Raw genomic sequence first — 27,893 nt, forward strand, 5'->3', positions numbered from 1 at the left:
CTTTGCCTGCATGTGGAATAGTCTTCCAAGGTATGTGAGCGTGCATCCCCTGGGCATATGTAGGAGGAAGCCATGGCCCTGAGCCATCTTCAATACATGGGTCTATACTTTCAAGTGACCAGTGACATTGTTTTGGGGTGCCTCAGTTTTTCAGTTGCCCAATTTGAGGCACTGATTTTCAAAAAGTGCCGATTTCAGCTTTCCAGGGACTCTGCTATTGATTTTACACGGAAAGTGCTCAGATGAGTGGCTGTATAAAACCCTCAGATAGAATAGACAAATAAATGAACCAGCCATATAAATCATAACTCCAGGGGAAATTTTAATGAGTATTTTTAAGCACAGGACCCTTGACATTAGTCAAACAGCACATACCACACAGATAACTCATTAACAGACCCTTTCCCCTCCTTCCTACCCCATTCCCTTCTCCTGACCCACACATGGAAACTTGCCTTTAGGTAACCACTCTTTTGATTAGTTAGAAACTAAGCCCAAAGCATATTCAATATCAATTTCCCTATGAAGAAGACATCTTGGTCCCTCCGGATAAACATAGAAGCAAATGACACTTGCTGTGGCTGTACAGATTGCAGATTAATGGGCTATCCTGCTATGAAGACTAAAAGAAATGATAGCCACCTTGCAGTATTAATCATTTTGTGACAGTCTGCCCTAATAGCACCATTTTTATACCTCTATAGGAAAATTTAGCTTTCAGAGTTAAATCATCCCATTGGATATCATCCATCCTCCCAGTGGCATCCTATGGTTCTAATACAAAATGTTGAATAAAAATGGAATGGGAAGGAGGTGGTTTACCTTGTAATGTTTTTGATAAGTCAGATGACTTGGTAGCACCTTTTGATTTTCAGATAGGCACAAACATAATCATATTCACAACATGGTCAAAGAAATGTTGTCTTTGAAGTTATAGATGAAAAGCCGGCACAAAATGAAGAGATTTGTTTTGTTCATTGATGTCAGTATTTTCTCAATGCTTGAAAAGAATGAAGGCAGGAAAGGAGTCTGGCTGATGGGCCCTGTTTGTGTTCCTGATGCATATGTGTGTATGTTAACTTCTGTTTAATCCAGAGAATCATGGGTTAAAATGTTGAGCTCTGATCTTCCATTAAGGAAAATGCAAATATTCGCTTACCAAACATAGCAAGCCCATCTTTGAAATGCTCATCTTGACATTTCTCCCCATATTTAAAATTCTCTTATCTTATTTGATCTTGACAGTATACCCCTCCTTCATCTATAATTCAAGGGAAAATCTTGTAGACTTTGAATTTAAATCATTGGGGTTTTGTTTATTCTCACATGAAAAAACTGATTCAACCCTGTTTTGACTAAGCTACAAGTACACAAAAGTAGCTCTTTCCCTTTATAGACTAGTTTGCAGATCCAGTGCCCACTAGAGTCTTTCCACTGACTTCCAGTGTGCTTTGCATGAGGCCCGAATATTTCCTTTTACAAAACTCTTCCACTAGTTATGGAATAACAAACTGTGATTTCAAAGCTGTATAGAGGTTTGTAGGATGACCGCATTTGGTCCTCAGCTGAGATCTTGAGCACAAAAGTGAAAACTCAAGCCAATGTGCACTATCAAATATTAATTAAATAAGCTGCACTACCCAGTGTAAAATGTGCATTACTCTCATTTTACAGATAACATTTTGGTGCCTCAGTTTACCTAGCTGATTTGCCCAAGGTCACCAAGCATGTCAGTGGCAGAACTGGAGATAGAAGTCAGTTCTTCTCCTTGATAACTCAACAATACTGCCTTGCAGAACTGTGCTATTATCTGTATTCAGTCACATTGGATAAGTGACTTAACCATAATTTCCCTATCTATTTCCCCATATTTCTGCACACATACCTTACACAGCCAGTGTTAAACTATCCTGTGCTCTTTTGTCTGACCTCATGCACTTCTCACATCAACTCGTTCTTCCAAGCCGCTTCTTGTAATCAAGTATGCTCTGAGGCATGAAATGTGCATGTCTCAACCATGAAGAATTACTGCTAGGGTACCATTCTGTGCTGCAGTGCACCCTTCTCCCCTCCCCCCACCCCCGGTACATCTTTTTTTCCCCTCTGCTTTTCACAGTCTGGACCACTATGAACTTGTTTTCAAGCTTGTTGCTGTACAGCTACAAATTCCATTTGCTGCAGCCCTGATTTTCCAGCATGACCCCAGACAAAAACGAAAGAGGAGCACAAGCTCTTTGGCGCAGGGACCACCTTTTTGTTCTGTTTCTACAGTGCTGAACACGATGGGGTCCTGGTAAATGACTGGAGCACCTAGGTGCTACTGCAATACAAAGAACAATAAATGTGTTAGGGTGATTACACTTGGCAGAAAGATGTTGGACATTTTCCAGCAAGAAAATAGAATGGAATAACTGATCGGTTTACTGCCTGCAAGTCCTGCTTGGCTATAGTGGAGGACTGGAGCTGGTAATTACACTCCTGACATTTCCTTAGCTTTTCCCCTCACCCTCCCTGGTCCCTCCAAATTTAGCAGGGGTGGGGACTTAGCAGTTGTGGGGAGTGCTGCTGCAGCTCTACTCATCCTGAGCAACACAGACTCCGTCTACTGCTGACAGCCTCCCCACCTGAATCGTGTACTGATTCAAGGATAGAATGGAGGCACTCAGTTGGTTAGAATGCCCAATTGCTCTACCACAGATTGATCTTTCTAGGGCAGACATACCCCTAAATGGGTTATAATCCCAGAAATGAAATAAAACACAAAACTAGGCGGAGGACATATTTATACTTTCTGCTAGCAAAGTGTCAATTAGGAATCAGTAATGCAATGTGTCTTTACACAATAGCTGTTTGATTTTCTGTTGCCACAGACTCTCATTAGCACACCAGTTCATTAAGTTTCTCTTAATTACTTCATTGGTTTAAGCTTCAGCAAGCATCTGAAAATATTTTCCATTCAAAATTACAAGAAGCTGGAGATGTGCCCTACTTGATTTTGTTTGTTTTTATTCATTAGAGGATAGTGGTAATTTTGCCTTTAAAATAATGGAAAATAGACTGACTTTGCTCAAGGAGAGTAGATCTAAACACAGGCCTCCTGTAGACTCTCTTTAAAAGACAGAGAGTCAGGTGTTTGCCTAAGATAGGAATGTCTTCTGAATAGCAATGCTCACTGCACCCATAAGTCTCTGTCTGGCCCAAGGAATCTGAAGCTGCCTTCCCCTCTTCCAGAAAAGATGTAGGATCCTTGGTAATCTCAAATGTTCTGAGACTCCCAGATGGCATAAGTGGTTCAGCATCTGACACAGAATGCGCTTCCAACTTCTCTTTAATGATGAAGAATGGAGAGGGTTGCTCGATAGAGAGGCTCTTTTGGTCTGTACAAAATATGAACCTCTGTTCAAATACAAAGAGCTCCTTGTATATATCTGAGCAGGAATGTTCAGCTCCAATATAGGCTATGGCTAAAACAAAATGGGTGTAGCAAATACACTGCAGAAATGAACTGCTCAGAGTCAGTCAAATTATTTTTTTTTCTGCAGAAAAATTCCAATAAAGGAAGTTTTTGAAATTTTCAGCCAAATTTTTTGACGTTGTAAAAAAACCCCCAAAACCTGAAAATCAAAATTTTCAGCTGATGCTAAAAAAAAAAAATTCTTCAAAATGTAGTTGTAAACATTGTCAGTTTCAATGAGCCCCTTTCATCAATAAAAGCAACCCACCAGGTTTTTCCATTTGCTTTAATAGTTGTGGGGTTCATAGAAAACTCAGTCCTGGAAGGCTTGCTTTTGTATGTGAACTGACTCACTCAGCTGTACTCTTTTTTGTCCTGGTCAGTGTTTGAAGAAATGACATCTGAAAGATTTTACTGCTCAAGGTGTCACTTTCCATGTGACAGAAAAAACTTGGGTTGTCCATAACGCCTTGTGTCATTAACGATCTCTTGACACTACTCTGAAGAACAGGGTATTAATTCTTGTGTCCTGGACAAATACTATTTAAGTAAATACATTTCACTTCCTTAAATCCCACCAACAGAACAGAGTTTTTCACTCACTGTATCCAACTAGGTTTATCTACATGAATACTTAGTTTGTGGTGTGACCCTGCCTCACTCTAGCCCACTGTGCCCTAAGGGTATGCTTCTGTGGCCTGTGGCTCAGCTGTGAGCTCTGAGGCTGCGTTGACAGACTCGGGCTCAGGGGGCTTGCACTACCACACTAAAAATAGTGCTTTCTAAGTTGTGGTTTGGGCTCTGAAGCTCACCCCTCTCCCTCAGCTACAGAGCCCAAGCTCCAGTCCAAGCTGCCACATCTACACAGCTATTTTTAGCGAGGTAGCACAATCCTGAGTCCTTTGACCCTGGCTCAGAGGCTCATTGCCCAGGCTGTGTAGACATACCCTAATTGGCCATGTGCACCTCAGCAGGGGTCCACAAACAGCTCATTAGCACACTTCGCAAACTCCCATTTTGAAGTGGGGTGGTTCCAAGTGGTGTATTGAGGACTGTTGGAACTGCAAACTATCATGATAAAAGTGGGAGGGTTTCCTGGCCCTGCTTGCAGGATAGGGGGCTCAGTGGCAAGGCATATGATCAGAGTCAGTCACAGCTTAAATAAAGGCACGGTGAGTAGTGCCTCACTGCCTTGGGGAGCAATCTGTTTTCTCTCTTTCTGGGTTCTTATGTGTATATCACTAAATTCTACGAAATAAAGCTGTGTAATGTTGCAATCCTCCAGCAAGAGTATTTGTTTATATCTGCTTTCTCTGTGTATGCTATGAACATAACAGTAATATAATGACAAGGAGTCTGGTGGCACCTTAAAGACTAACAGATTTAGTTGGGCATAAGCTTGCCTGGGTAAAAAATGCATGGAGTGAAAATTACAGTTAGTTTTTAAGGTGCCACCGGACTCCTTGTTGTTTTTGTGGATACAGACTAACAGGGCTACCCCCGATACTTGAGTAATGTAATGGTGACTGTGTGTGTCTGAGCACAGTATGTTATCCTCTTGTGGCTCTCTGCAGAGAGAATAAAATCTGTACTGCTTCTGAGAACTGAGATTATCCTGTAGCTAAAGTGTGCTGTGTTCTAGGAACAAAGGACCAGATTTTTAAAGGTATGTAGGTGCCTAAAGATACAGATAGGCATCTCGTGTGCTTTTAAAAATCCTGCTAGGTGATATCTTTAAAAATCTAGGTCCCAAATTCCCAGGTTGTGTCCATTTTGGCATGTAGCTGTTTTTTGTGCCTATTGTTTCATTGAAGACTGGACTGAACATGATGCAAGTGGATACAAACCAGCAAAGCATGCACAGGATTTATTGCCAACAATTTTTTTTAAACAAAACTGTGTATTCTGGAACACATTAGAATAATTTTTGCCATGACAAGTTAGTAAACACCACTGCCTTGATTGCCCGCTTTAAAAGGATGGTTGATAAGCCTCCCTCCAGAGTCTCTTGTTTGATTTCCACCTCCATCCCCACCCCCACCCCGAAACTTGTTGAATGAGAAGATGCTACAGCTTCTGGATTTATCTGGAGGTTTTTAGACTGAAACTAATGACTCTTGAGGGCATTCTGTGCCCCAAAGTAAAAATTCTGTGCACAATATTTTAAAATTCTGCAAGTTTTATTTGTCAATAAATAAATGCAGAGGCTCCAGCATGAAAGTGGGGAGCACAGGCTACTGGCTGCACGAAGGAGGGATATCACCCTGCAGCCCTCCCACCCTGGGACATGGAGGCTGCACCCAACTCTGACACAGCACTAGGCATGGGCCTCTCCCAGAAACACCCTGGGGCCCTGCCCCTATGTGCCAGGTGCACCAGGAGTGGGGCAGGCAGGCTTAACCAGGCAGGATCCAAGACTGGAGGGGCTCTGTGTGGGAGGATTCAGATGTGGGGTGAGAGGATTCTATGTGGGACAATCTGGGTGCAGGCAGCTCAGTAGGGGGTCTAGGTGTGTGTGGGGATCGCTGGGGGGTGTTCCAGGTGCTGGGGCAATGGGACTCTGCAGGTGCTTCCAGGTAAAAGTGGTTGGGGCTCAGTGGACGAGTCTGGGTGTGGGGTTCTCAGAAGCAGGGCCTGGGTGCTGTGGGAGTGGGACTTGCTGGGGTGGGGGTCTGGGTGCAGCTAGTTGGGGGTCAGTGGCATGGGGATCTGGATATGGGGGCTCAGGGTGGTGCAGGGGGTGGGCTCATCATGGTGAGGGTTTGAGTGAAGGGAGCTCAGTGGGTGGGTGGTCTGGGTGCAGGAGTGGGGGTCCATAGGCAGGGGATGTGAGTGCAGGGGGGTTCTAGGTGCAGGGGGTGAGGTTCAGTGGGGTGGGGTTTGGGTATGGATGGCTAGGGGAGTTCTAGATGTACCGCGTGAGGCTTTGCAGGGATGTTTGGGTATGGGAGGTCTGGATGCACAGGGGTTGGGTGAATAGGGGAGCAGCTCCCTGTACGGTGACCGCTCCCCACACAGCTAAAGAGCGATGGGGACAGGAAGCATGGAGGGTGCTGAGCTTCCTGCAGCTGGGGGAGGTTTTTAGGGGTGGGTCTGACACAGCCCCAGCAACTCTTTGCAGGGGAAGAGGAAGTCCTGTCCTCTCCTGCCTCCAGCACAGCCAGACTAGCAGCTGATTCCAGCTTAAGGTAGGAGATACTGGCTAGGGTGTCCCCAGCCCTGCGATGATTGACCTCTCTGGTGGCTGCTCCGGGTGCCTGAAACGATGTACTTGCACTGCTAGGGAGTGGTGCATGTCTGCTCTTGCAGCTTCCCTTTGCTTTTCTGTCAGAAACTCATTTTTTTCTGCGGGGGACATGAATTCTGTGCTTGTGCAGTGATGCAAAATTCCCCCAGGGTAACTAATCAACAGAATTTTGTGCATAGCAATGATTTACATTGTCAGAAGTCCCATGTTCAGCAAAGTCCAGTGTTCTTGTCCCTATGCTAGATCAATATCCCTATCTGATCTCTGGTGGAGCTAATGTGAACTGCTTAGAAATCCCAGCACACTAAATAAACTAAATTAACTCTTTCTACTTCCTTACAGTGCATAGAGTGTTTAAAGCAATGACTTTTTTTTCTAGAAAACCAGTGCAAATCGGAAGTGTCCACAAATTAGACAATCAATTTTGTCCAGAAGAGACTGAGGTTGGTAATACTGATATACACATACCTCTAATGGATAAGCCTAAATTAAAACTTCAGTCATACATCAGCTGATCCACTGAGAAATTACAAAGATGGTGCAACATGTGATAGTATGTTAACAGTATTGTCAGCCTTACACAGTCAAATCATGAGATTTAAAAAAAATAAATGTCTTCTCATTTGCTTTGGGGTTTGTGAGTCTTTCAGGTTCACACTTTCCAGCTTTTCTCTGCAACCATGAGGGCTAGAAACTTTCTTTTTTTCAAAATGACAGCTGAAATTCTGAGTAATTGCATGACTCCAGGAGTTGGGGCTTAAAGAAAAACATCACATGTTGCAAGGCTCACAATAAAATCATGAGCTGGCAACACTGCAATTAATGCCCCCAAATCTGTTTAAAACACACCAATTCTATTTGATTTATTCCATTAGATTATTCACTGCTGTCTGGAAAGATCAATCACTATTGAAAAGTGCATCCTAGATTCAGATGGGTTCCTAGTATAGAATGAAATCTTATAGATCAAGGTTGTTAATTGAAGAATTCTATACAATAAAACAAAAAAGACATTGCTTTTTCAAAATTGTAAATCTTGCTTGTAAAGCTTTCAGCTGAATCTTGAAAACAGGTAATTGTACATATATGGTTAATTCGGTGCATTTGCACATGCAGTTAGCCAATTTGCAAGGGCAATTCTAATAAATGCATGCCATTGCACATCTTACATAACTAAAAATCATGTCTAATGCAATTTGAAATGAACTGAGAAAAATCCAATGAATGCCTCTGGGGCTTACACTAAATATTGCACAAATATAATGAACTTTTAAAGAAGTTCGTACCTCAAGCAAGTCCCATTAGAATCACTGATTTAATATAGGGAAGTTTAAACAAAAGTAATGTTTGAATTAAAGTTTAATGTTAGGGAAATGGACTGTCAGGACGTGTACAGGCTGAGAAGGAAGGGCAGCACTTTCAGATTGTAAAATGTTGCTAAATGTCATAGCAACACTTATTTTGCTGTGGAAATTAATAATGTATAAGAGCTTTTGCAGCCATAAGTTAAGCCATGACTGGCAGCTAGAGTTTTTTCTTTCAGTCAAGACCATCTCCCTTTTAGGTATTCAGTTCTGCTTCCACTGGATTCAGTTAGAGTTCTCCCAATGACTAGCTACACATGTTCAATTAAGACCTGATTTGTTCCCCTAATGTCTTAACTTTGTAGCATGCGTAGGGCAGAGGACAAGACTACTGGTGAAGCTTTGGTAGGCCAGACTTTCTAACAGTGTAAATTGACATTGCTCCTTTGAAATCAGTGGAACCATGACAGCTTCTATGAGCTGAGAATCTAGAACAGGAGCTCATACTAAATAGTATGAGCAGACCTCACTTGTTCAGCCACACAGTCACTAACTATTGCTATTGACATGGAACCGGCATATTTACCATTTAAAGGGCTCCACTGATATTCAAGGATTAAGATACTGGATCCACAAAGTACATAAGCATGTGCTTAACTTTATTACATGAGTAGCCCCATTAATACTGGTGGGACTGCTCCCATGCTCTACATTGCTGAATCAGGGCTTTGCAACCTTCTGTGGAAAAGCTTGAGTGAGGGCAGGAGGAAAGTATGCTTGAAATTCTCAGGGGAGAAATTAATACTTCCCCACAGAAAAACCTAAATAAATGCTAGACTCGCCAAAGGCTGGCCCTGAAGGCTAGGGCATGTTAAAGAATGTCAAAAAAGCTCCATCTGTCATATGTTCCCACAGCTGCCCCATCCTCCAATATTCCTGTTTGTCTCGAGTGTCTTTGCCTTCTCCCATGCAACTGGAACACCTGGTTGAAAAGGGACCCTCTCCAGCCTGGTGAAAATGAGTGAGTGAGGGTGGGGGAGAGTGAGAGATGGAAGGAGGGGGCTGGAGTGAGTAGGGCGGGGCCTCAGAGAAGGGGCAGGGCAAGGGTGTTCAGTTTCGTGTGATTAGAAAGTTGGCAGCCCTACATGCAAGTTGTGGCTTAAGAGCCACATGATAGCCCTGAGTAACTTGCCCACGCTCACAGCCTGTCAGTGGCAGAGCTCAACAATTTTGAATCCGAGTTCCAGGAATTAGAAAACCCTTTTTACTGCACTTAGAGGAACTTAATGAAGTTCAGCATCCAAATCCCATTGCAAGTTCAATGGGTCGGGTTTCTAGGTCCGGTAGATTCTTTAAAAGCCCAACCAAAGTGAATTATTTCAAATATATGAATGTTTAAAGTTCAGACAGTTTGAGTTGAGACTTTAAATAGAAGGCTATTGTGACGTGCTTAAATGTCAATACGAGAGCACCCGGACAATTTTTCATCTCTGCTTCAAACCTTCAGACGGTGCCAAAGGCCAGATAATGCTGCTGCAGCAAGAACAGGTACTATTCAAGCTGACTGTACTTTTTTTTTTTTTAAATTTATCTTAATTCTAACACCTCACCAGCGTTTTGTTTTCAAAGAAGATCTGTGAGCTAGATGGTATGTTTCATAAAGGCTGCTCTCTGAATAACCATAACCTTGGTTTCAATAAAGACAAAAGATAACATTGATTAGTTAACAGAAGCTCCATAGTGGGAGTCCTGCAGTCTTCTTTTCTTTCGGTACTGGATAAAAACTCCTTGTCTAGCATAGTAAATGAAGATGAATCAATAAGGAGTTAAATCATATTTATCAGGAGCACAGTGCATTGGACAAAGCACATAGCCTGAGACATGAAGTGCATGCCCCCAAACTGTCCAAGTGCCATAAGAATTCCAGCTTGCTCCCTGAAAGCAAGCTGAGTGAAGGAAGAAGACAAAGAGGCCAGTCTATTTACAGCAAAACACTTATACCCTGTTTGTGCATCTATTGCATATTAACCAAACATGAATTCATACACATAGGATACCGTGTACACTAATCAGTCTTGGGGCTAGATCCTAAAAGGGGATTTAGGATTATCTTAATGCAAACTAGATACTTGTATAGTTTGTGCCAGCAGCATCCACATGGGGCAGTTTTGATCACAACACTGGTGCGCCTTGCAGTTTGCATGTCTACAGCCCACACTGTGCTGCAGCGTAGGCAAGCCTGGGACTCAGCGTTGCAGTGCCTTACTCTTAGATGTTCTGCCACCTCATGGAATGCACAGCTCCAAGGTAGGTGCTCAGGCTCCCTATACGATGCCTGGGGAGAGCTGGACCCCTAAGAATGGGACTCTCAAAAGCCAGCATGCTGAGTGGGAAGCCATCTAAACTTGCCAATAGGCCATGCCCCTCTTTTCAACATTTCCTAAGTCCTACCCCTCAAAGGGATGTAGACTAAATTGGAGGCACCTCTCTCTGCTTGGGATTCACAGCTGAGTTAGGAGTACAAGCCCTTTCTTGGGCAGGTACACACATGCAGGTGCTCCTCCTATATCCAGTAGCCCATGGGTTACAACACTTACCCAGGGTGTGGGAGACCCAGGTTTAGTTCCCCACTCTCCCTGATTTGGAGCAGACATTTGAACCCAGGTCTTCTCCCCTCTTAGGTGAATGGCCTAACCACTGAGCAATGGAGAGTTCTGGGTGGACCTTTCTCAGTCTCTCCTGTGGCAGCTGTTCCATTTGTATAAATAACTAAGTAGTCATTGGAACAGACTTGAACTTAAGTCTCTTCCATCCCAGCAGTCTATGCTAAACACTGGGCTATAGTCACTGGGTGAAAGAAAGAGTGACTAGTAAATGCTCTCTGCAAAGGGACACAGCTTTAATGGGAAAAGACCCACCCTAGAATACCCCAAAGCCCCCAGGTTAGAGCACTCTCCTGGGAGATGGTATTTGAGCCCAGGTTTACCTACTCAATATCAGGTAGTGAGGGTGTGAATCAGGGTCTTCCACACCTGGGGTTTGTGCTCTAACTATCAGGCTAAAGGTTTTAAGTTTCCTTTGTTTTGTGTGAGGCCTGATCCACTAGGCATACTCTGAGCACATCTGCCAGACTGGGACCACAGACAAGGTAGGTGGGGATCCCACTGGAGCTTAGGCAAGAGCGGGGGACCCAGGTAGCTTGTGCATGCCCTGTGGTAGAAACGTAGGCATTTAGACCAGTGGAATTTTAGGTGCGTGCAGGGCCAGGTAATAACTGAGTGAGGGTTTTGAGGCTCTAAATTTTGGATTTTCAGGCCTACATGGTACTTTGGTGCCTAAATCCCTTTGTGGATCTAGCCTTTAAGAGTCCAATCCTGTGAGGTTTTGAGCACCTGCAAAAGTCCTAGTGCCATGAATGGGCGTTAAAGGTGTTCATTGTCTTGCAGGATCAGACACTTACGTCCCTTGAAATTAAACTGAAGGGAATGGAAGGGGCGTTGTAGAGGCATAATGGAGGGAAGAATTTGATTCTACAGTTCTAAGGTGACAATACATTTTGCTGTAATCAGTTAAAGCCACCAGTGTATCCTAATTTTTGTCAGTCCTCTACATGCCAAAGGATAAGGGCATGAACTATGCAGTTGGAACTAAGTTTAATTTATCTGAATACAGAATTAAAATCATGGAAGCAGGAACAAATGTAGGTCCTGACTTTGAGACAGTTTAGGTGCAGGACAGTGTGCCTATATTGTGCATACAGGGGAGACTTTCCAAAGGAGATTTGTCTTCCTAAAACCCTTAAGCCTTTTGCTACCACTATGTTACTGAGGTACATACATATTTCTGAACCCTTTTTGAGTGCAATACACTTTAGTCATCTTTAGTATCATGAAAATATTCATCACATTTTAAATAAAATTGTGACACAAGCTCATGCCAAGGCCCTGGGTCTTACTGAACACCGACAAATGCATGGCTGGAAACCAATCCGCTTCATCTCTATTGTGGAAATAAACATTAGAGTTATAAGCATGTGTTTAGTATTTAAACTTTTGGAATGCTTGGAGGATGCTGCATGTATTAATCCTACTTATAGCTGTGTACCATGTTATAAGGTAACATTTACATATTTGCTCTAACTATAAAAATGTTTATGAAGACTGTAAACTCCCTACAGTCAGGTGAGAAGTATTACCAGCTGGGCAATGCTAGCTTACCACAGGAGGCATTCTCCCCAACAGAAGGTCTATAGACATCTGACAAGCCATTGTGCACAGGAGACTATGTTGATTGCTTCCCCCAAATCCCTACAGAAGGTACATGAACAAGCCCTCATCCCATCACAGCTTGAATGCTGGGGGAAGGGAATAAAAATCCCTGATAAGGAGAAAATGTTACCTTTATGCTGTCTGGACTCTGAGGGGCAAGGATTCCTAAACATGGACAAGTGATCCCAATGCTGCTTGGCTTGCGTTAGCCTTAAAGGACATAACACTTGCTTATTATAGAAACTTCTGTTATATTTTTGAACTTAAGATTGTGTGTATATGTTTAACTGCTTTAGCCTTCCCAATAACTCATTTCTTTTTTTTCCTAGTTAGTAAACCTTTAGTTACAGGATTGGCTTCAGCATTGTCTTCGGTTTGAGATCTGACCTTGGGTAAATGACTGGTTCTTTGGGACTGAATATTGATATTTTTGGTGTAAGGGACCATCTATCACAAAAGCAGGCTTGACTGTGTGGCAAGATAGATTGGAGAACCCAAGGGGACTGTCTGTGGCTCCCTATTAGAGTGCCTGAGGTGTTCACGCTTGTTACTTGGTTGGTGAAATCTAAGTATGGAACACACAACCAGCTTGGTGTTCACGCCCTGGTTTTTGACAGTCTGCCTTGAGTTTGACACTCATGGTCATGAGCCACTCCAGACAGCGTGACAAAAATAATACCGTCTAACAAGCTCCCAAACCTTTATGGAGCCAGGTTGTGAGCAGTGCTGGAGGTGGGAGGTGCGGGGAGAGATGAGTCATTGGTAGTGTGCCCTTTAATTACACCTGTTAATTTGAAAAAGTACCATACATACACCTAAAAGCCAGCTCAGGGGGACAGTCGCCTCCTGCCCCCCATTAGCCTCACTGTCCCAAATCATGAGCTAAGTACCTTTGTTTTGAGTAAGAGAAACGTCATCGTATTGGCCAGGTAATTGCATTTCCTTTATTTTGTTTAGTTTGTCTTTGAGTTAACGGTTGACCACAATGTTCGCTTTCAGATCAACTTTTACCTTGAAAAGTAGCAAAGAACATTCATGAATCTGGGGCAGGTTTTCAGACAAATTAGATGTACGTTTTCACATGCAAATTGCCACAGTTTAGCCACTTTACACACAATTGTTACTAAGAAGTAGATTGAGTCATCGGGGTCAGACAATATTAAGGGGAGGAAAATAGCTGCAGTGCCCCAGAAAGCCTTACAAAGACACTGTCTCTGAGTCCTAATTCCTGCACTGAAACCCACCTTGCTCCTATGGAATAATAACTTACCACATTCCTTTACTGGATGCAAGTTACACTTCCCCACATGTGACATTTTGGAAGAACAGGGTGGGAGCTAAGACTGCCATACTCTGCCCCTTCCACATTCATCTGCTCAAGTGGAAAGAGTTCTGGTGCACAACCCCTCCATTTCCCACTTACAACCCCAGCCACATTGCTAGAGCACTATGTAGGCATAGTTGGGGGTTGTCTCAAATCCCCTTCCACCCCGAGCAAAAGATTGGACCAGTCGTGATCTGGACCTGAATGAGCAAATGGGCACTTCTACTCACTTGAATGTGAAACCAATTGAATTTGGGTGTGCAATTATGGAAAATAAGCTTACAGTTGCAAACCCAAACCCTGAAAATCTATTGCAACATTCATTGATTATAAAGCAGTACCTAAAACCTGTCTATGGTGTGGAATGAGACCATTAGTATCTTTTCAAAATGCAATTGGCAAATACTATAATTAGACAATTTATTTTTCTTCTAACATTTAACATCAACAAAAAATTGTACACTTTCAAGCATAATTTTTCAACAGACATGCAGCAATAAATGCTTAAATATGCATTGATTCAAGATAAGAATTTGCCTTGGAGACATTGTTAACACAGACATCAAATTAGCTTGACATTGATTCAGTAATGAGTATTTAGGGCAAAACAAACTTCAATGGAATCAGTCAACATTAGGAGACCTATAAAGATAAATGTGGAAGCTTAATTCATAAATGAATTATTTCTATATGTTCAAAATTATATGATAGAATGTGAGACACTTTTATCAGAAGTGGTGTTTTCCTAATGATTTTATTAAATTTGTGCTTTATTTAAAATTAAATGTGAATGTTTCTTTGCCACATCAGACGCATAATTGTCAGGTTCAAATAGCTAGAGGTCCCTCTGAAAACTAACAAATACCACCAGCTTAAGCCCCCACTCAGGATGTCTTGGATCACTAACTACTTTCCCTGGATGCCCTTATAATAGGAAATACATCCCAGTTTGCAATCTGTCTGTACGTGTGCAAGTGTGAATTAAACAAGGTAAACGTTATTGGGTGAATGTTGCTATGTTCCCTGTCTATATAAAGAAAACACCCCCCCCCCCCACAGTAACTCTGGCAATAGCCCATTATTTTGGACTCCCACCCGCCACTGAATGTCCAATAGACAAATATCCTTTCACCACATCACTTCCCTTTCCTGTCCATGAAACCCCAGCCGGTTTGGTGTAAGTGGGTAGTGTAGTTCCAATGTCCTCGTGTGCACTTGGGCAGCTCTGTCTCAAGTTCATTGACATGCTGACAGATCCTGTTCGGAGGCTCCACCACCTAAACCAACTATGATTTCAGCTTTATTAGCTGGCTAGAAAGGGGCCTCACTACAATTCACTCAGCTCTGCTGCTTTCCTCTGCAGCTTCAGCAATGAGCTATCTGACTGTTGCACCTGGCTATTGCACCTCCTCTGTTATTTCCTGTCAGTCTTCCCAACAGCACAAGATCCCCAGAGAGGAACCAATACCATATAACCATGCCACTGGGGATTTCTTACCACAAGGGAGATGCCCATATTTTTCACTCCCTCTGTCAGGTCACTTCTGGTACATAACCAATTCTGAATTTCTGTATAGCATGGCAGATCCCACAGTGCTACTAGAAGAATTTGGGGTAGAAAGCTTATGCAAATGAAGTACTAATTCTGTAACTACTTCCACCTATTCACCAGCAGAGGAGGGAGGAGAGCGCCAGGCCCTCCAGAGCATCAGGTCACAGGGATCATATTGGTATAATTATATAGGATTTTATTAACTGGATTTCACTTTGAGGATCAAATTTTTCAGGTTGCTGAGACTTCCAGAAAGAAGTATGGAAACCAAAAGGGTGAAGTTCAGCACTTGACGTTTACTCCACACCTGAGGAGAGAGGTTTTAAGACAATGACTTGCAGAAGTGCTCAGCAACCTGAGCAAACCTTTACCAGAGCGGTGAGAATGGGTGAGTAGGGGTGGAAGTGGTTGTGATGGGACAGAGATGGCAAGTGGCCACAACATATGTGCCATGAGTGCAATCCAGGGCATAGTGGCCATTTTAAGGATTTTTAATTACTCCCATTGCCTGCCAGGAGCAGAGGCTACATAAGTGTTGTGAAGAGCGACACTTAGAAGGAAGTGGGCCAGATCCTTGGCCCCTCTTGTGGCAGCACAAGAAAGCAGCCATTGAGCTCCCCTAAAGTTAGCTGTGGATTTGCCTAGCATAGGAAATTCCCAGAGTAGCCTAAAGCTGACATAGCTGGCTTTATACTGCCCACTCTCCTCTCTCCCCTCACAAAAGAGGCATATTTGGGTTGAACAGAGCCTCTGGCTATCAGTTGCTAGGAATTCTAGCCCCTGACCTGTCCATAGAGGAAACATTCTGGCTAGTATAATTTAGAGTGTTTTTAGGATGGGATTTGGTCAATTGAATGTGGGGTCAACCATGAGGGCTCCTGATACAGAAATGTACCTGGAAGTTCTGAGCAAACACTCTCCTTCAGCCAACTGTTGGTGCCTCCTGATGAAAGCCAGGTACAGTGGACCTGCTAGTCCACCAGCCTTCAATGCCCACTCCTCTCACCTAACTTCTCCTTAGTAGATCATGAGTAAAAAAGCACACTACTCAGGAGCTCTAGTGGGGGTCCCACACAACTCTTACCAGCATGCATGCAGGATCAAGCTCTAAAGAAGCAATAGGATGACCCTCTTTATATTTTATATTAGTATGTCATGTAATCTTATTTTGTGGATACACTTTCAAAATGAGGTACAGGGATTTAGCTATGCAAGCTCCACTGACATTAATGTAAGTAATGCAGCTAAATACCCACACAATTTAACATATCTATCTCTTAAGATATAATGTCATTGATTAGAATTTGCATTTTGCCATTGCTGGTGCCTGTATCTCCAGAAAAGTTGCACTGCTTCCTTGTTGCTTGTAGTTGGTTTTTACTGATGGCTATAACTACAGATTTAGGACTAATCCTGGGAATAATGCTCCTTGTGCTGACTCAGGCTGAGAGAATTACATAGACAATGATCCCAGCCACCCGGAGAAGCTAGCCTGTATCAGTCAGAGCTTTCCCTTAGCAGCCAGTTCAAAGGAAGCTGTCAGTCCTGGAGCTGCGCTCTGGTATGCTGTAGATTCTGATGAATTACATACTGGAAAGAGAAGAATGGATGCTGATGACCTTGTGATCTGACATTCAGTTCTACTTAATTCCTGAGTCACTGTTGTGTGGCTGGAGGAAGGTCCCTTGGCATATGTCCTCAGGAGATTGAGGATGACAAAGTTGTTTGGATGCTTGTAACCTGTCAGAGAAACACAAAGCAAACAAAATAAATGTTTGGTTTCTCAGTAGGTAATGTTACCCAGGATTCAAATGCATTCACTTTGCTTGCAGATTTAGTCAGCATATATTTATTTTTATCTTAACATTCACCATCTTGACAGTAATTTTGTTAGGCACACAATATTAAAATCAGAAACACAGCTTCCAGTAAAAGGACACATTCCATTTGTTGCTGTTATTTTTAATATATGCTGTCTCGCCCCACTTTGGCCTATATAAAATAAAAATATTTGAATGGGACAGAGGCAAGATAATTACAGTAACCTAGGACTGCACAACCTATGTTACTCCATAAACTGGCATATCAGCCTGGTCAATAGATTCTTTATTTTCATAAATCATAACATTACAAGGTGTTTTCAGTAAGAATTTATTTCCCAGTTGTGCAATGGGTAAATACGTCTATTAATTCATGACCATATGTATTTGTTTTTTTAAAGTTAGGTAGGCAGTGAGCTGAATTTGTATATGCTGTCTCCTGATTTGCAGGGGCAATCACAGTAATTTCATTCAAACTTAGGTCCATATTTTACTTACTTCACATTCTTGAAAAGCTGGCAATAAATTAGGACATTGAGTGGGTTCTAGCAAAAACACTCCATAGATTTCCAAATATAAGGGAAGAATGGAGGCTTCAAAGAATAGCCCAATTTTTAGGGCTGCCCAAATTTGTGATCAGAAAATATGACTACTCTGCCAGAAATATGTCCAAGTAGACTTAGGGATTCACAGTCTTTGATCACTCGTGGCCATGGTTAACCTTGACCACTCCTCTATGTTCACATATATGAACTTGCTATGCTTAATTCTTTTTCAACAGCAACCACCACAATAACCTCACCGCACTGCCCTGATAGAGGCATAATTCCAGGGCTGAGCCAGGACATCTGCCTTCCCTAGACCTTCCAAGTTCTACAGTCATCCTCTGCAGAAAATGGTCCACACTGATCATGTCAAGATAATGACAATAAGTGTTCTTGGAGTGAACACTGACATTTTCCCAAGAAATCCTCCTGGAGTTAAGTCTTTTGTGTCCAATGTTAATGTTGCTCCATCTGGTTGCTCAAATCAGATTAACTGGATAGCTGCCTAATTTGGGAAATTCACAAAACATTCCTATAGCCAAGATAGAGCCATTTTTGGCCTTGTTTAATCAGACAGAGTGATTAGGTAGAAGAAGGCTCCCCCTTGATTTTCTCTTTATATAAAAGGATGTCACAAACAGAGAGGATAAAGCTATGCAACCTAGTTAATTCCATGCCAAGTAAAGCAACCTGATACAACTTTACAGTCTCTCAAAGGCCACAACCCTCTGCATTGAAAAGAGTGCTTACTGGGGACAGATGTTCACCAGTCAAATTACTTACACATGTAATTAAATAGACTTTTGGGTTACTAAATGTTTATACACACTAGCTTTGCTCTCAGCTTAGTTCCATATATCATATAAGAGACAACCAGTCAAGAATAAAGGAACACTTGCAAGGTCAAATTCTTTTCCGTGTGTGTTATATCTTCTCTTCTAACACCAAGTTAACATTCCTCTCAAATCAAGTTAGGATTTCTTTCTATACGATGTGCTCTAGTGCAACCAAAAGTTGTGGGTGTTTGCAGGAATTACTGCGTGAAAATTTATTTATTCCCTGTGTTCTGCAAGAAGCCAGTCTAGATGATCATGATGGCCTCTTCTGGCCTTAAGAATCTCAGTGGGGGGAAAAAAAATCTTGGCTTATCAAAGACAGATCCATGGTTTATGTAGAAAATATCACCATGGTATTACCATTACTGTCATCTGCTTTCATAGCAATCATACAAAATGTCAAAGGTAAAATTAGAGCGCTCTCTCAGCTGAAGAACTTCTTTCTCATCATAAGAATGGCCATACCGGGTCAGACCAAAGGTCCATCTAGCCCCGTATCCTGTCTTCTGACAGTGGCCAATGCCAGGTGCCCCAGAGGGAATGAACAGAACAAGTAATCATCAGGTGATTCATTCCTTCTTGCCCATTCCCAGCTTCTGGCAAACACAGGCTAGGGACACCATCCCTGCCCATCCTGGCTAATAGCCATTGATGGATCTATCCTCCATGAACTTATCTAGTTCTTTTTAGAACCCTGTTATAGTCTTGGCCTTCACAACATCCTCTGGCAAGGAGTTCCACAGGTTGACTGTGTGTTGTGTGAAAAAATATTTCCTTTTGCTTGTTTTAAACCTGCTGCCTATTAATTGCATTTGGTGGCCCCTAGTTCTTGTGTAATTAAAAGGAGTAAATAACACTTCCTTATTTACTTTCTTCACATCAGTCTGATTTTATAGACCTCTATCATATCCCCCCACCCCCCACCCAGTCATCTCTTTTCCAAGCTGAAAATTCCCAGTCTTATTAATGGCTCCTCATAGGGAAGCTGTTCCATACTCTCTAATCATTTTTGTTGCCCTTTTCTGAACCTTTTCCAATTCCAATATATTTCTTTTGAGATGGGGCAATTACATCTGCATGCAGTATTCAAGATGTGGGCATACCATGGATTTATATAGAGGCAATATGATATTTTCTCTCTATCTATCCTTTTCATAATGATTCCCAACCTTCGGTTTGCTTTTTGACTGCTGCTGCACATTGAGTGGATGTTTTCAGAGAACTATCCACAATGACTCCAAGATCTTTTTCTTGAGTGCTAACAGCTAATTTAGATGCCATCATATTATATGTATTATTGGGATTATGTTTTCCAATGTGTATTACTTTGCATTTATCAACACTGAACTTCATCTGCCATTTTTTTGCCCAGTTTTGTGAGATCCTTTTGTAGCTCTTCACGGTCTGCTTGGGACTTAAAAATATTGAGTAGTTTTGAATCATCTACAAATTTTGCCACATCACTGCTTAGCCTTTTTTTCCAGATCATTTATGAATATGCTGAATAAGGCTGGGCCCAGTACAGACTTCTGGAGGACAACACTATTTACTCCTCTCCATTCTGAAAACTGACCATTTATTCCTACCCTTTGTTTCTTATCTTTTAATCTGTTACCAATCCATGAGAGGACCTTCCCTTTTATCCCATGACTGCTTACTTTGCTTAAGAACCTTTGTTGGGGTACCTTGTCAAAGGCTTTCTGAAAATCTAAATATCCACTGGATCCCCCTTGTCCACATGCTTGTTGACCCCCTCAGAGAATTCTAGTAGATTGGTGAGCCAGGATTTCCCTTTAAAAAACCATGTTGACTCTTCCCCAACAAATTATGTTCATCTATATGTTTGACAATTTTGTTCTTTACTATAGTTTCAACCAGTTTGCCCGGTACTGAAGTCAGGCTTACCGGCCTGTGATTGCCAGGGCCACCTCTGCAGCCCTTTTTAAAAAATTGGCATCACATTAGTTATCCTCCAGTCATTTGGTACAGATGCTGATTTAAAAGATGGGGTACAGGCTACAGTTAGTAGTCCTGCAATTTCACATTTGAGTTCCTTCAGAACTCTTGGGTGAATACCATCTGGTCCTGGTGACTTATTATCGTTTAATTTATCAATTTGTTCCAAAACCACCTCTACTGACACCTCAATCTGGGACAGTTCCTCAGATTTGTCACCTAAAAAGAAATGGCTCAGGTTTGGGAATCTCCCTCACATCCTCAGCCATGAAGACTGATGCAAAGAATTCATTTAGTTTCTCTGCAATGGCCTTATCGTCCATGAGTGCTCTTTTAGCATCTCAATCGTCCAGTGGCCCCACTGGTTGTTTAGCAGACTTCCTGCTTCTGATGTACTTATTTTTTTTTTGCTATTACTTTTTGAGTCTTTGGCTAGCTGTTCTTCAATTTCTTTTTTGGCCTTCCTAATTATATTTTTACACGTCATTTGCCAGAGTTTATGCTCTTTTCTATTTTCCTCACTAGGATGTAACTTTTTAAGGGATGCCTTTTTGCCTCTCACTACTTCTTTTAATTTGTTGTTTAGCCACGGTGGCACTTTTTTGGTTCTTTTACCAAAAGATGAGTCCATGAATTAGTCCATTTAGGGTATGAAGTAGAGAAGCGGAATATCACTGTGGAGAAAATAGCATGACCTAGGACCTGCCTTTCCCAATACAAAACTGTATGTGAGGTAGTAGGTAAAGCAGGAGTTGACTCCCTAAAATATACCAGCATTCTGTCCTTGGTCCTGTCAGCTGCATTTAATGGAGATGCCTATAAAAGCAACTCATAGTTACAGGGCTACAGGCCCAGATGGCAGACTACACGCCTACACTCTGCTTCCATGGCTCTCAGTGAAATTATAAAACCTTATGTGACTGGCCAACTTGTTTCTGGTTTGATGCCAACAGTATGTTTAGGTCTGTACAATAGACATAAAAAAAGCAATCCTTGCCTGAAGAATTTAGTTATATACCTAGAAGGTACATTCCACATTTACTATTGATCTCTGGCTTTCAGTGACTCTTTTCTGGTGTGCCTTGTAGCCATCTGCCCAGATCTTCTATAAGAAAGATGTCACTGCAGTAATCTGGCAGTCTCAGTCTAAAAGGGATAGGTATTTGAGTATCCTCCTACCCAGACAATGGGTGCCTGTGTTTAGAACTGTTAACAGGTAGTAAAGGATGCATTTTTTAAAGTGTCCAGTTTTACACAATGAGCAATTCCTTCCCCAGCAATGGGGTGTATGAATAAGTCATTTCAACAGTGGTGGTGGGGGTGCCTGGAGCTCTCCCTTTCCTGGTTTCATTATTATGCTCAGCAGTGCTTGCAAACATCTGAAAACAATGACTATCCACCGGCTGCAGCATGCTGCCCAGTGCCAGCCAAGTTTTTTTCATTGGGACAGCCACACATTGCCAGAGTAAAAGTGGCATATGTTTGTGTGACATTTCTATCACTTCCACAGGGCCAACGCTCAGGTTACTTTCAGTCAGAGTCTGGAGTGGTGCCAGTTGACGCTTGTTGAGGCAGCCAAGAGACTTTCTGGGAAATGCACCTTCTTGCAGAAAACCACAGGTCACCACCACCTGTCCTGAGAATTGCAGGACAGCCCCTGTTATTGAGCACTGATCCTTTCTTATGTGGATTTTAAACCTGGTACTGCACAAATAAATAAATAAATAAAATGAGGCTAAGAGCCTGATCCAATGCACTTTGGAGTCTTTTTGTTGTCTCTAATGGACTTTTTTTTAGGCCCCAAAACAGCATGTCAGTCTATACTCAGGGAATTATATGTACATGCTGAAATATTGTAGGATAGTATCACTTTCAGTGGTTTTAAGGGTGATGGGCAATTTTTTTTCCCCAATAAATGACTTACTGGGGTGTGTGGGGTGGGGGGCAGGCTTGTCCGTGGCTTAATGTGTGGCATGTCAGGGTATGATGATACAGTGGACTAGCTTGCTGTGCACTACGTTGACCTGTGGACCCTGATACTGGGCATGAAAAGTTCTCTAGCACGCTTTGACATACTATGGCCTGTTTCAAACAGCTGGATGTCAAAGCATGCTCCAGAACTTCTAACTAAAGTAGCTTGTCCCAAGTGGTCAAAGTGCTATAGATTTACACCTGAGCTCACCACCCTGCCCCCTTCTCCACCTCTTCCCCTCAAGGCCCTGCCCTCTCCACTTGCTTCTCTCCCCCCCCCACCCGGATCATCTCCACTCCTACTCCTCAGCTGGACTCCCTCTGCTTCGGGGCTGGGATGGGAGCTGATACAGCCTGACAAGAAGCCTGCTCGCAGGTAGGAGGTGGCCTTGGCTGAGCAGGACCTGGCATGAGTCAATCACCCAGTGCCTCCCCACCCTAGGGTGACCAGATGTCCGGATTTTCAGATCTTTTTCTTATATAGGCTCCTATTAGCCCCCACCCCCTGTCCCATTTTTTCACAGTTGCTGTCTGGTCACCCTACCCTCCCACCCCACAGTAACCAGACTTTTGGTGGCCGGTCAGTACATCCCACTGGACACTGCCAGGGTCCCCTTTTCGACCGAACTTTCCAGTCAAAAACTGGGCAACCCTAATTAGGGCACCCGGACCCCGCACCCAGAAACCAGACTGTCCAGATAAAACCCGGACAGGTGGCAACCCTATGCTCAGCCCTATGAAAGGGGAAAAGAGAGACTGAAACATGGGTAATGAGAAGGGGTGAACACCACTGAGATGATGCTGAAAGAGGGGAAGAGACAGAAGAAACTGGGACAGCTTAGAAATAGATGCAATAAGGGTGAAGGTAGGTAGTGAAGAAAATAAAAAGGAGGAGGAGTGAAAAGAACAGCCAGGAAAGCGAAGTCAGGCCAGAGTGTGTCTGTATTTAAAGGGGCCGGGCAGAACATGTAGGGAACAGGAGAAAGAGAGCAACTCACAAAGCAGCAACGTTTTCCAGCCAGCCCTGTGCCACCAGGCTCTCTCACTCCGGCTCCCATTGTCTTTCTTGCACCGACCGTAATTCTCCCTGGGATCCCCCCCCAACTTTCCCGTGCGTCCCCCTGTGTACAGCCCGGACTGCTGCTTCTCCAGGTGCAGCCTCTGCCAGGCGGGCTGGCCCGGGGGCTTTCTGCCCCGGTGGGGAGGAAGGCAGAGGGCGGATCCCGCTGTTCTGCAAGAGGAGCGGAGCTGGAGCGCTGAGCTCATTCCAGCCGGCAGCGCTGTCAGCTGATGCAGCGGGGTCCTGTAGCCTCTTCCCCCCTCTCCCGAGTGGATTAAAACTCTTGCCGCCGAGTTTCTGGGTCAGGAGGATTATTCCAAGCGATGTGAATCATTTCAGCCACCGACCGGATTCAACTTGGGCGAGCGGCTCCTCCCCACAAACAGGATGGCTGCCAATTTTAATGACATAGTGAAGCAAGGGTATGTAAAGATTAGGAGCAGACGTTTAGGTGTAAGTATTTGTGCTTTCCCTTTCTGTTTGGTCGGGCTCTTATTCTTTTGCTTGTTCCGTGTGACACTAGTTTGCATTCTTGTGGGCCAGGGCTGGAGGCAGCACGCGCGAGGGCTCCGATTGTTATTTCTTTTGCAAACTGCTCGGTGGCTGTCTCGGGTGTGGGGGGAATGTTGCCTTTTCTTTCTGCAAAGTGTGAGCTTGGGAAACGTCTGTTCCCTGCAGCCCCCAATTCAGATCGCTGCTGTGTCATCTGCACACCACAAACATAGGAACAGCTTGAGGTGCAGCGCAATAGGCTGCTCTCTGAACAGATGGGTTTGGGGAAAGGGCAGACCAGAACTTGGACTCTGTCCTGCTTAGGAACACAAGCAAGATCTCCCTTGCCAAAGGGCTCTAGTTCATTTAACTTTGCAGTGGAGCTGCGAGCCTTTTGGTAGCAGGGACGGTGGCTCAGAGTCTGACAGTAACATGCAGCTATAAAAGGATCTGAACTGGGAAGATAGCTTCTGAAATGTGGGGTGGGGTTGGCTTTTGGTGACTTCTTTTAAAACAGATGTGTGTTTTGGGGAGTTGTTGAGAATCTCTGGGGGCAGAGAGCAGTGACGTGGAGGGGTGTTAGCTAAAACTTTCTCTAGGATGCTATCGGAAGGCCTGTGTGACTGATTTTTAGAGCTTGTGTACAGGGAGAAACTCAAGAAAATTAATCCTAATTAACTAAAGGTGTGAATTTAGTGGATTAGTTAACTCCCATTAAACCCTTGTGTGGATGCTCTTACTCAGAATTCAAGTGGCCTTAATTCAGTTTATTAATCATTAAGGCTGCTTTAGTTCTAAGAAAGAGCATCCACACATGGGTTTACTAAAGCCACTTTAAATTCATCCCCTTAGTTAATCAGGATTAATTTTCCAGAATGTCCCCATGTAGACAAGACCTTACTTCCTGCAATGCAAACTTGTGCCTTTTGAACTCAGTAACATTTGTGGCTGTCAAAACCATTCATCTCACCTGGGTGTGCAATTGCAGCTGCTCTGATGCCACACTGGGTATTCCTACCGACTAATCATCTGCCCATTAAAAGTTGGCATTTGTGATTTAAAAGCTCAGGTGTGTTGGGGAGAGGAGGGAGATTTGTACTAGTCTTAAAACACTCTAAAACTCTCTGCACTGAGTTTGGGGGGTGCACAATAGATTTATACTTTCTGATATTTTTTTCTTCTGTCTGCCACTTCCTTTTCTTTTGCAAATATGCATTTGGTTACTATTATGAAATGTTTATGGATTTAAATGTAGGTGTGATGCATATAATGTAAGCAAGCCAATTCCTTATGGAACATCTTTTGGCTTTCATTTTCCTGTCATGTGTTTAATTTCCATTAGCATTATTGAGAATACGGTGCTGCTGTCTCTCTTCTGGGTATCAAAGCATGGCAGCTACCTAAAAGCTGCAGTTAATCAGCCTTTCAGGCTGCAAAGCATGATTCTTATTGTATAAAATATGCAACCTAGTTAGAAGGTAGTTCAAAGTAGGGAGTGGGAGGGTTCTCAGAATAGATTTTCTTTTGGATGTACTTACCGTTTTGTTATGAGAAGTTTAGAATGCCTTCTGGTTTTTGTTGGATGCCAATACAAATAGCCCTTGCATTATTAATTCAGTGACTCCTAATCATTCATAATTTGAAGCTTACATGGAGGTTTATCACATGGGAATTTATGTGAAAGATTCTGCGGATATCTAAAAGTTTTTGCTGGTTTATTACAGTTATGATCTTTTTTAGCTATATTTATTTACTTGGTATATAAACAGTGTTACAGAAAAACAGGCACTCAAGGAAATATAAAAGGAGAACTTTCCATAAGTGGTGCATGGAGTTTGTACAGTGCAGTCTTCTGATAGCTAAAATATGATATGCTTGTAATTTCCTCATGTTGATGGAATCTGTATAATTAGTCTTGGAAGGATTAGCTTTTTATCAGTAAATGTTGGTAAACATTGGTTCACTGTACACACACACACAAACCAATAAAAATATTTATATCAATAATTGAAATGTACAGGTAGCAAAGTTAGAAAAGTACTGCTTAAGAGCTTATTAGTTTGATTTAAGGATATTTACTTTGTAGATTTTGATATGTGATATCAATTTGTGCTTTACCAGTGATAAACTTTAACTTTTTGAATCTCAACGTCTGTCATAAAAAAAAAAAAAATTGACACCTTCTCACCTCTCTAATTTCCCCCCAACTGCAGAAAACTTAAATTGATAAAAAAGGTTCCAAAATAAATATAGGTATTATCCATTGATATTATTAAAAAAATTAATTCTGCCACATATATGTATAATATATACAGTAGGCATGACCCTTCGAATAGAAGGATTTAATTTTGGGCATTCTCCGATAGACTTATTGGGCCTAATACATCCCAGGTGGAACTCCATGACAGCCATGCATCCAGACCTTTGTTCTGGGTAACTTGTACTGTATTTATCAATACTGGGGAGGGGAAAAACACTTGTAAAACCAGAGGAAAATGAACACAGTGTGCGTATTTTCCCATTGAAACAGACAAGGAGTATACCATGCAGTTCACAACAGATAAATAAACAGACCAAACTTCCAAATAGCAGATAACTGTAAAAGGGGTGCCGGAGAAGGTGGATGGGCATGTAAGCCAGCCCAGTCAGGGGTTAGTAAGACAATGTGGAACTTCACTTATCGCTGTGTAAAACCTTGCAGCTGCCTCACTCTTTACGGAAGAGTATTCTCAGTCCCTATAGTATGTAGACTGAAATTTTTCTCTCGTTGGTTTATTTAGTTAAGATCCATAGAATTGGAATGAATCTCTTTTTAAAAGGTTCTCTCCTTTACTTAATCTGATTGCCTTTTGTTCCAAGTATTGATTATAATTAACCAAGGTAAAGACCTTTGCAGTTTACCGTCACCAGTTGATCTAAGACAGGACAAACATGGTGTGGAGAGTGCACCTATAATTTGAAAGAGTCAAAAGCTGAAGAGGACCAAAATTCGGACAGTGACCTAGACTCTAAGTCAAACACCCACATTGGGACCTAAATTATACCCTTGCTAAGCCACTGACTTTTCAACCCAATGGGGCATAGGTAATAGGCTTGCTACAGCTACCAAGTAAGCGGGTTACTCCTTTAGCTCAAGTGACCAAGGGCGGTGCTGAGGAACTGAGGACCAGGGGTGGCTCCAGGCACCAGTGCACCAACTTGGGTGGCCTGCCGGTGGCTGTGGGGGCGGAAGTCAGGGAGCCTTCAGCAGCATGCCTGCGGGAGGTCCGCTGGTCCCCCGGCTTCAGCGGCAATTCGGCGGCGGGTATGTCGAAGCCGTGGGACCAGCGGACCTCCTGCAGGCGCGCCGCTGAAAGCCACCTGACTGCTGTGCTTAGGGCGGCAAAATACATAGAGCCACCTCTGCTGAGGACCCACCTTCAAACTTCACTGATGCCCTATACACATGCAATGAGTAATTTTGCAGTGTGTAATATTCTCTCTACTACTAGTTCAGACTGCTAACGCTAGAAATAACCGGGCTTCAGATTTTTTACCACTTGCATTTGCTGTAAATGTCTCAGCTCTCCAGTGCCAAGATTTCAGATTCCACTTCATTCTAGTAATACTTGTGGTAATTATAATTAACGTAAGTACTTAAATATAAGACCAGCTCATGTAGAGTGCTGCAGAGACTAAAGATCAGTACCACATCCACTTGTCGCTCTGAACCAGCACATATGTATCAGCATAATTCTGCTTCAGCCAAAGCTTTCAATGGGTTGTATTGACTCCTGGAGCTGTCTGTTTTAGGTACCTATGACCCCCATTAATGTAGTATCTGTGCACCTCACAATCTGGGATGATTTTTATCCTCAAAACACCCATGTGGGGAAGGAAGTGCTATTTTATACCAATACGATACCATCTTACAGATGGGGAACTTAAGCCTAGATCCTCAAAGGTACTTAAGTGTAACTCTGCTCTGCATTGCAATTCCTAACCCATAGGCAGCTTGCTGTCTAGTGAAATGCACAGCTCCGTGTTAGGTGCCCAGGCTCCCCATACAATGCTTGGGAAGAGTT

At 42.8% G+C, this 27,893-nt stretch overlaps 1 protein-coding gene and 1 long non-coding RNA gene across 17 annotated transcripts in view; one reads left to right on the forward strand and one right to left on the reverse strand.

Moving 5' to 3' along the window:
- DOK5 (docking protein 5) overlaps positions 1 to 27,893 on the forward strand; it is a 136,906-nt gene that overhangs the window by 27,647 nt on the left and 81,366 nt on the right. For 5 of the 16 annotated variants that reach the window (XR_005587818.1, XR_005587819.1, XM_039498416.1 and 2 more), the window contains exon 1: positions 23,668 to 23,790. The exons of 1 other annotated variant lie outside the window; for it this stretch is intronic. Coding sequence is in view for 4 of the 15 variants with exons in the window: in XM_039498416.1 (XP_039354350.1) it covers positions 23,725 to 23,790 (66 nt within the window). In the remaining 11 variants the exon portion in view is untranslated. Of the gene's footprint in view, positions 1 to 6,530; positions 6,643 to 7,080; positions 7,145 to 8,920; positions 9,027 to 9,176; positions 9,554 to 11,041; positions 11,154 to 15,384; positions 15,538 to 17,750; positions 18,442 to 21,816; positions 22,055 to 23,630; positions 23,791 to 24,739; positions 24,899 to 27,893 lie in introns of those variants that run through there. 10 more of the 16 variants (XM_039498421.1, XM_039498422.1, XR_005587823.1 and 7 more) reach the window with 9 other exon arrangements.
- On the reverse strand, positions 14,004 to 23,403 carry LOC120380593. Its single transcript, XR_005587831.1, has 2 exons — positions 23,276 to 23,403; positions 14,004 to 16,889 (listed from the first exon to the last, which is right to left on the reverse strand). It is a non-coding gene; the product is annotated as an uncharacterized LOC120380593 (long non-coding RNA).

This window comes from Mauremys reevesii, linkage group 13, assembly GCF_016161935.1.
Source record: "Mauremys reevesii isolate NIE-2019 linkage group 13, ASM1616193v1, whole genome shotgun sequence".
Taxonomy (NCBI): Eukaryota; Metazoa; Chordata; order Testudines; family Geoemydidae; genus Mauremys; species Mauremys reevesii.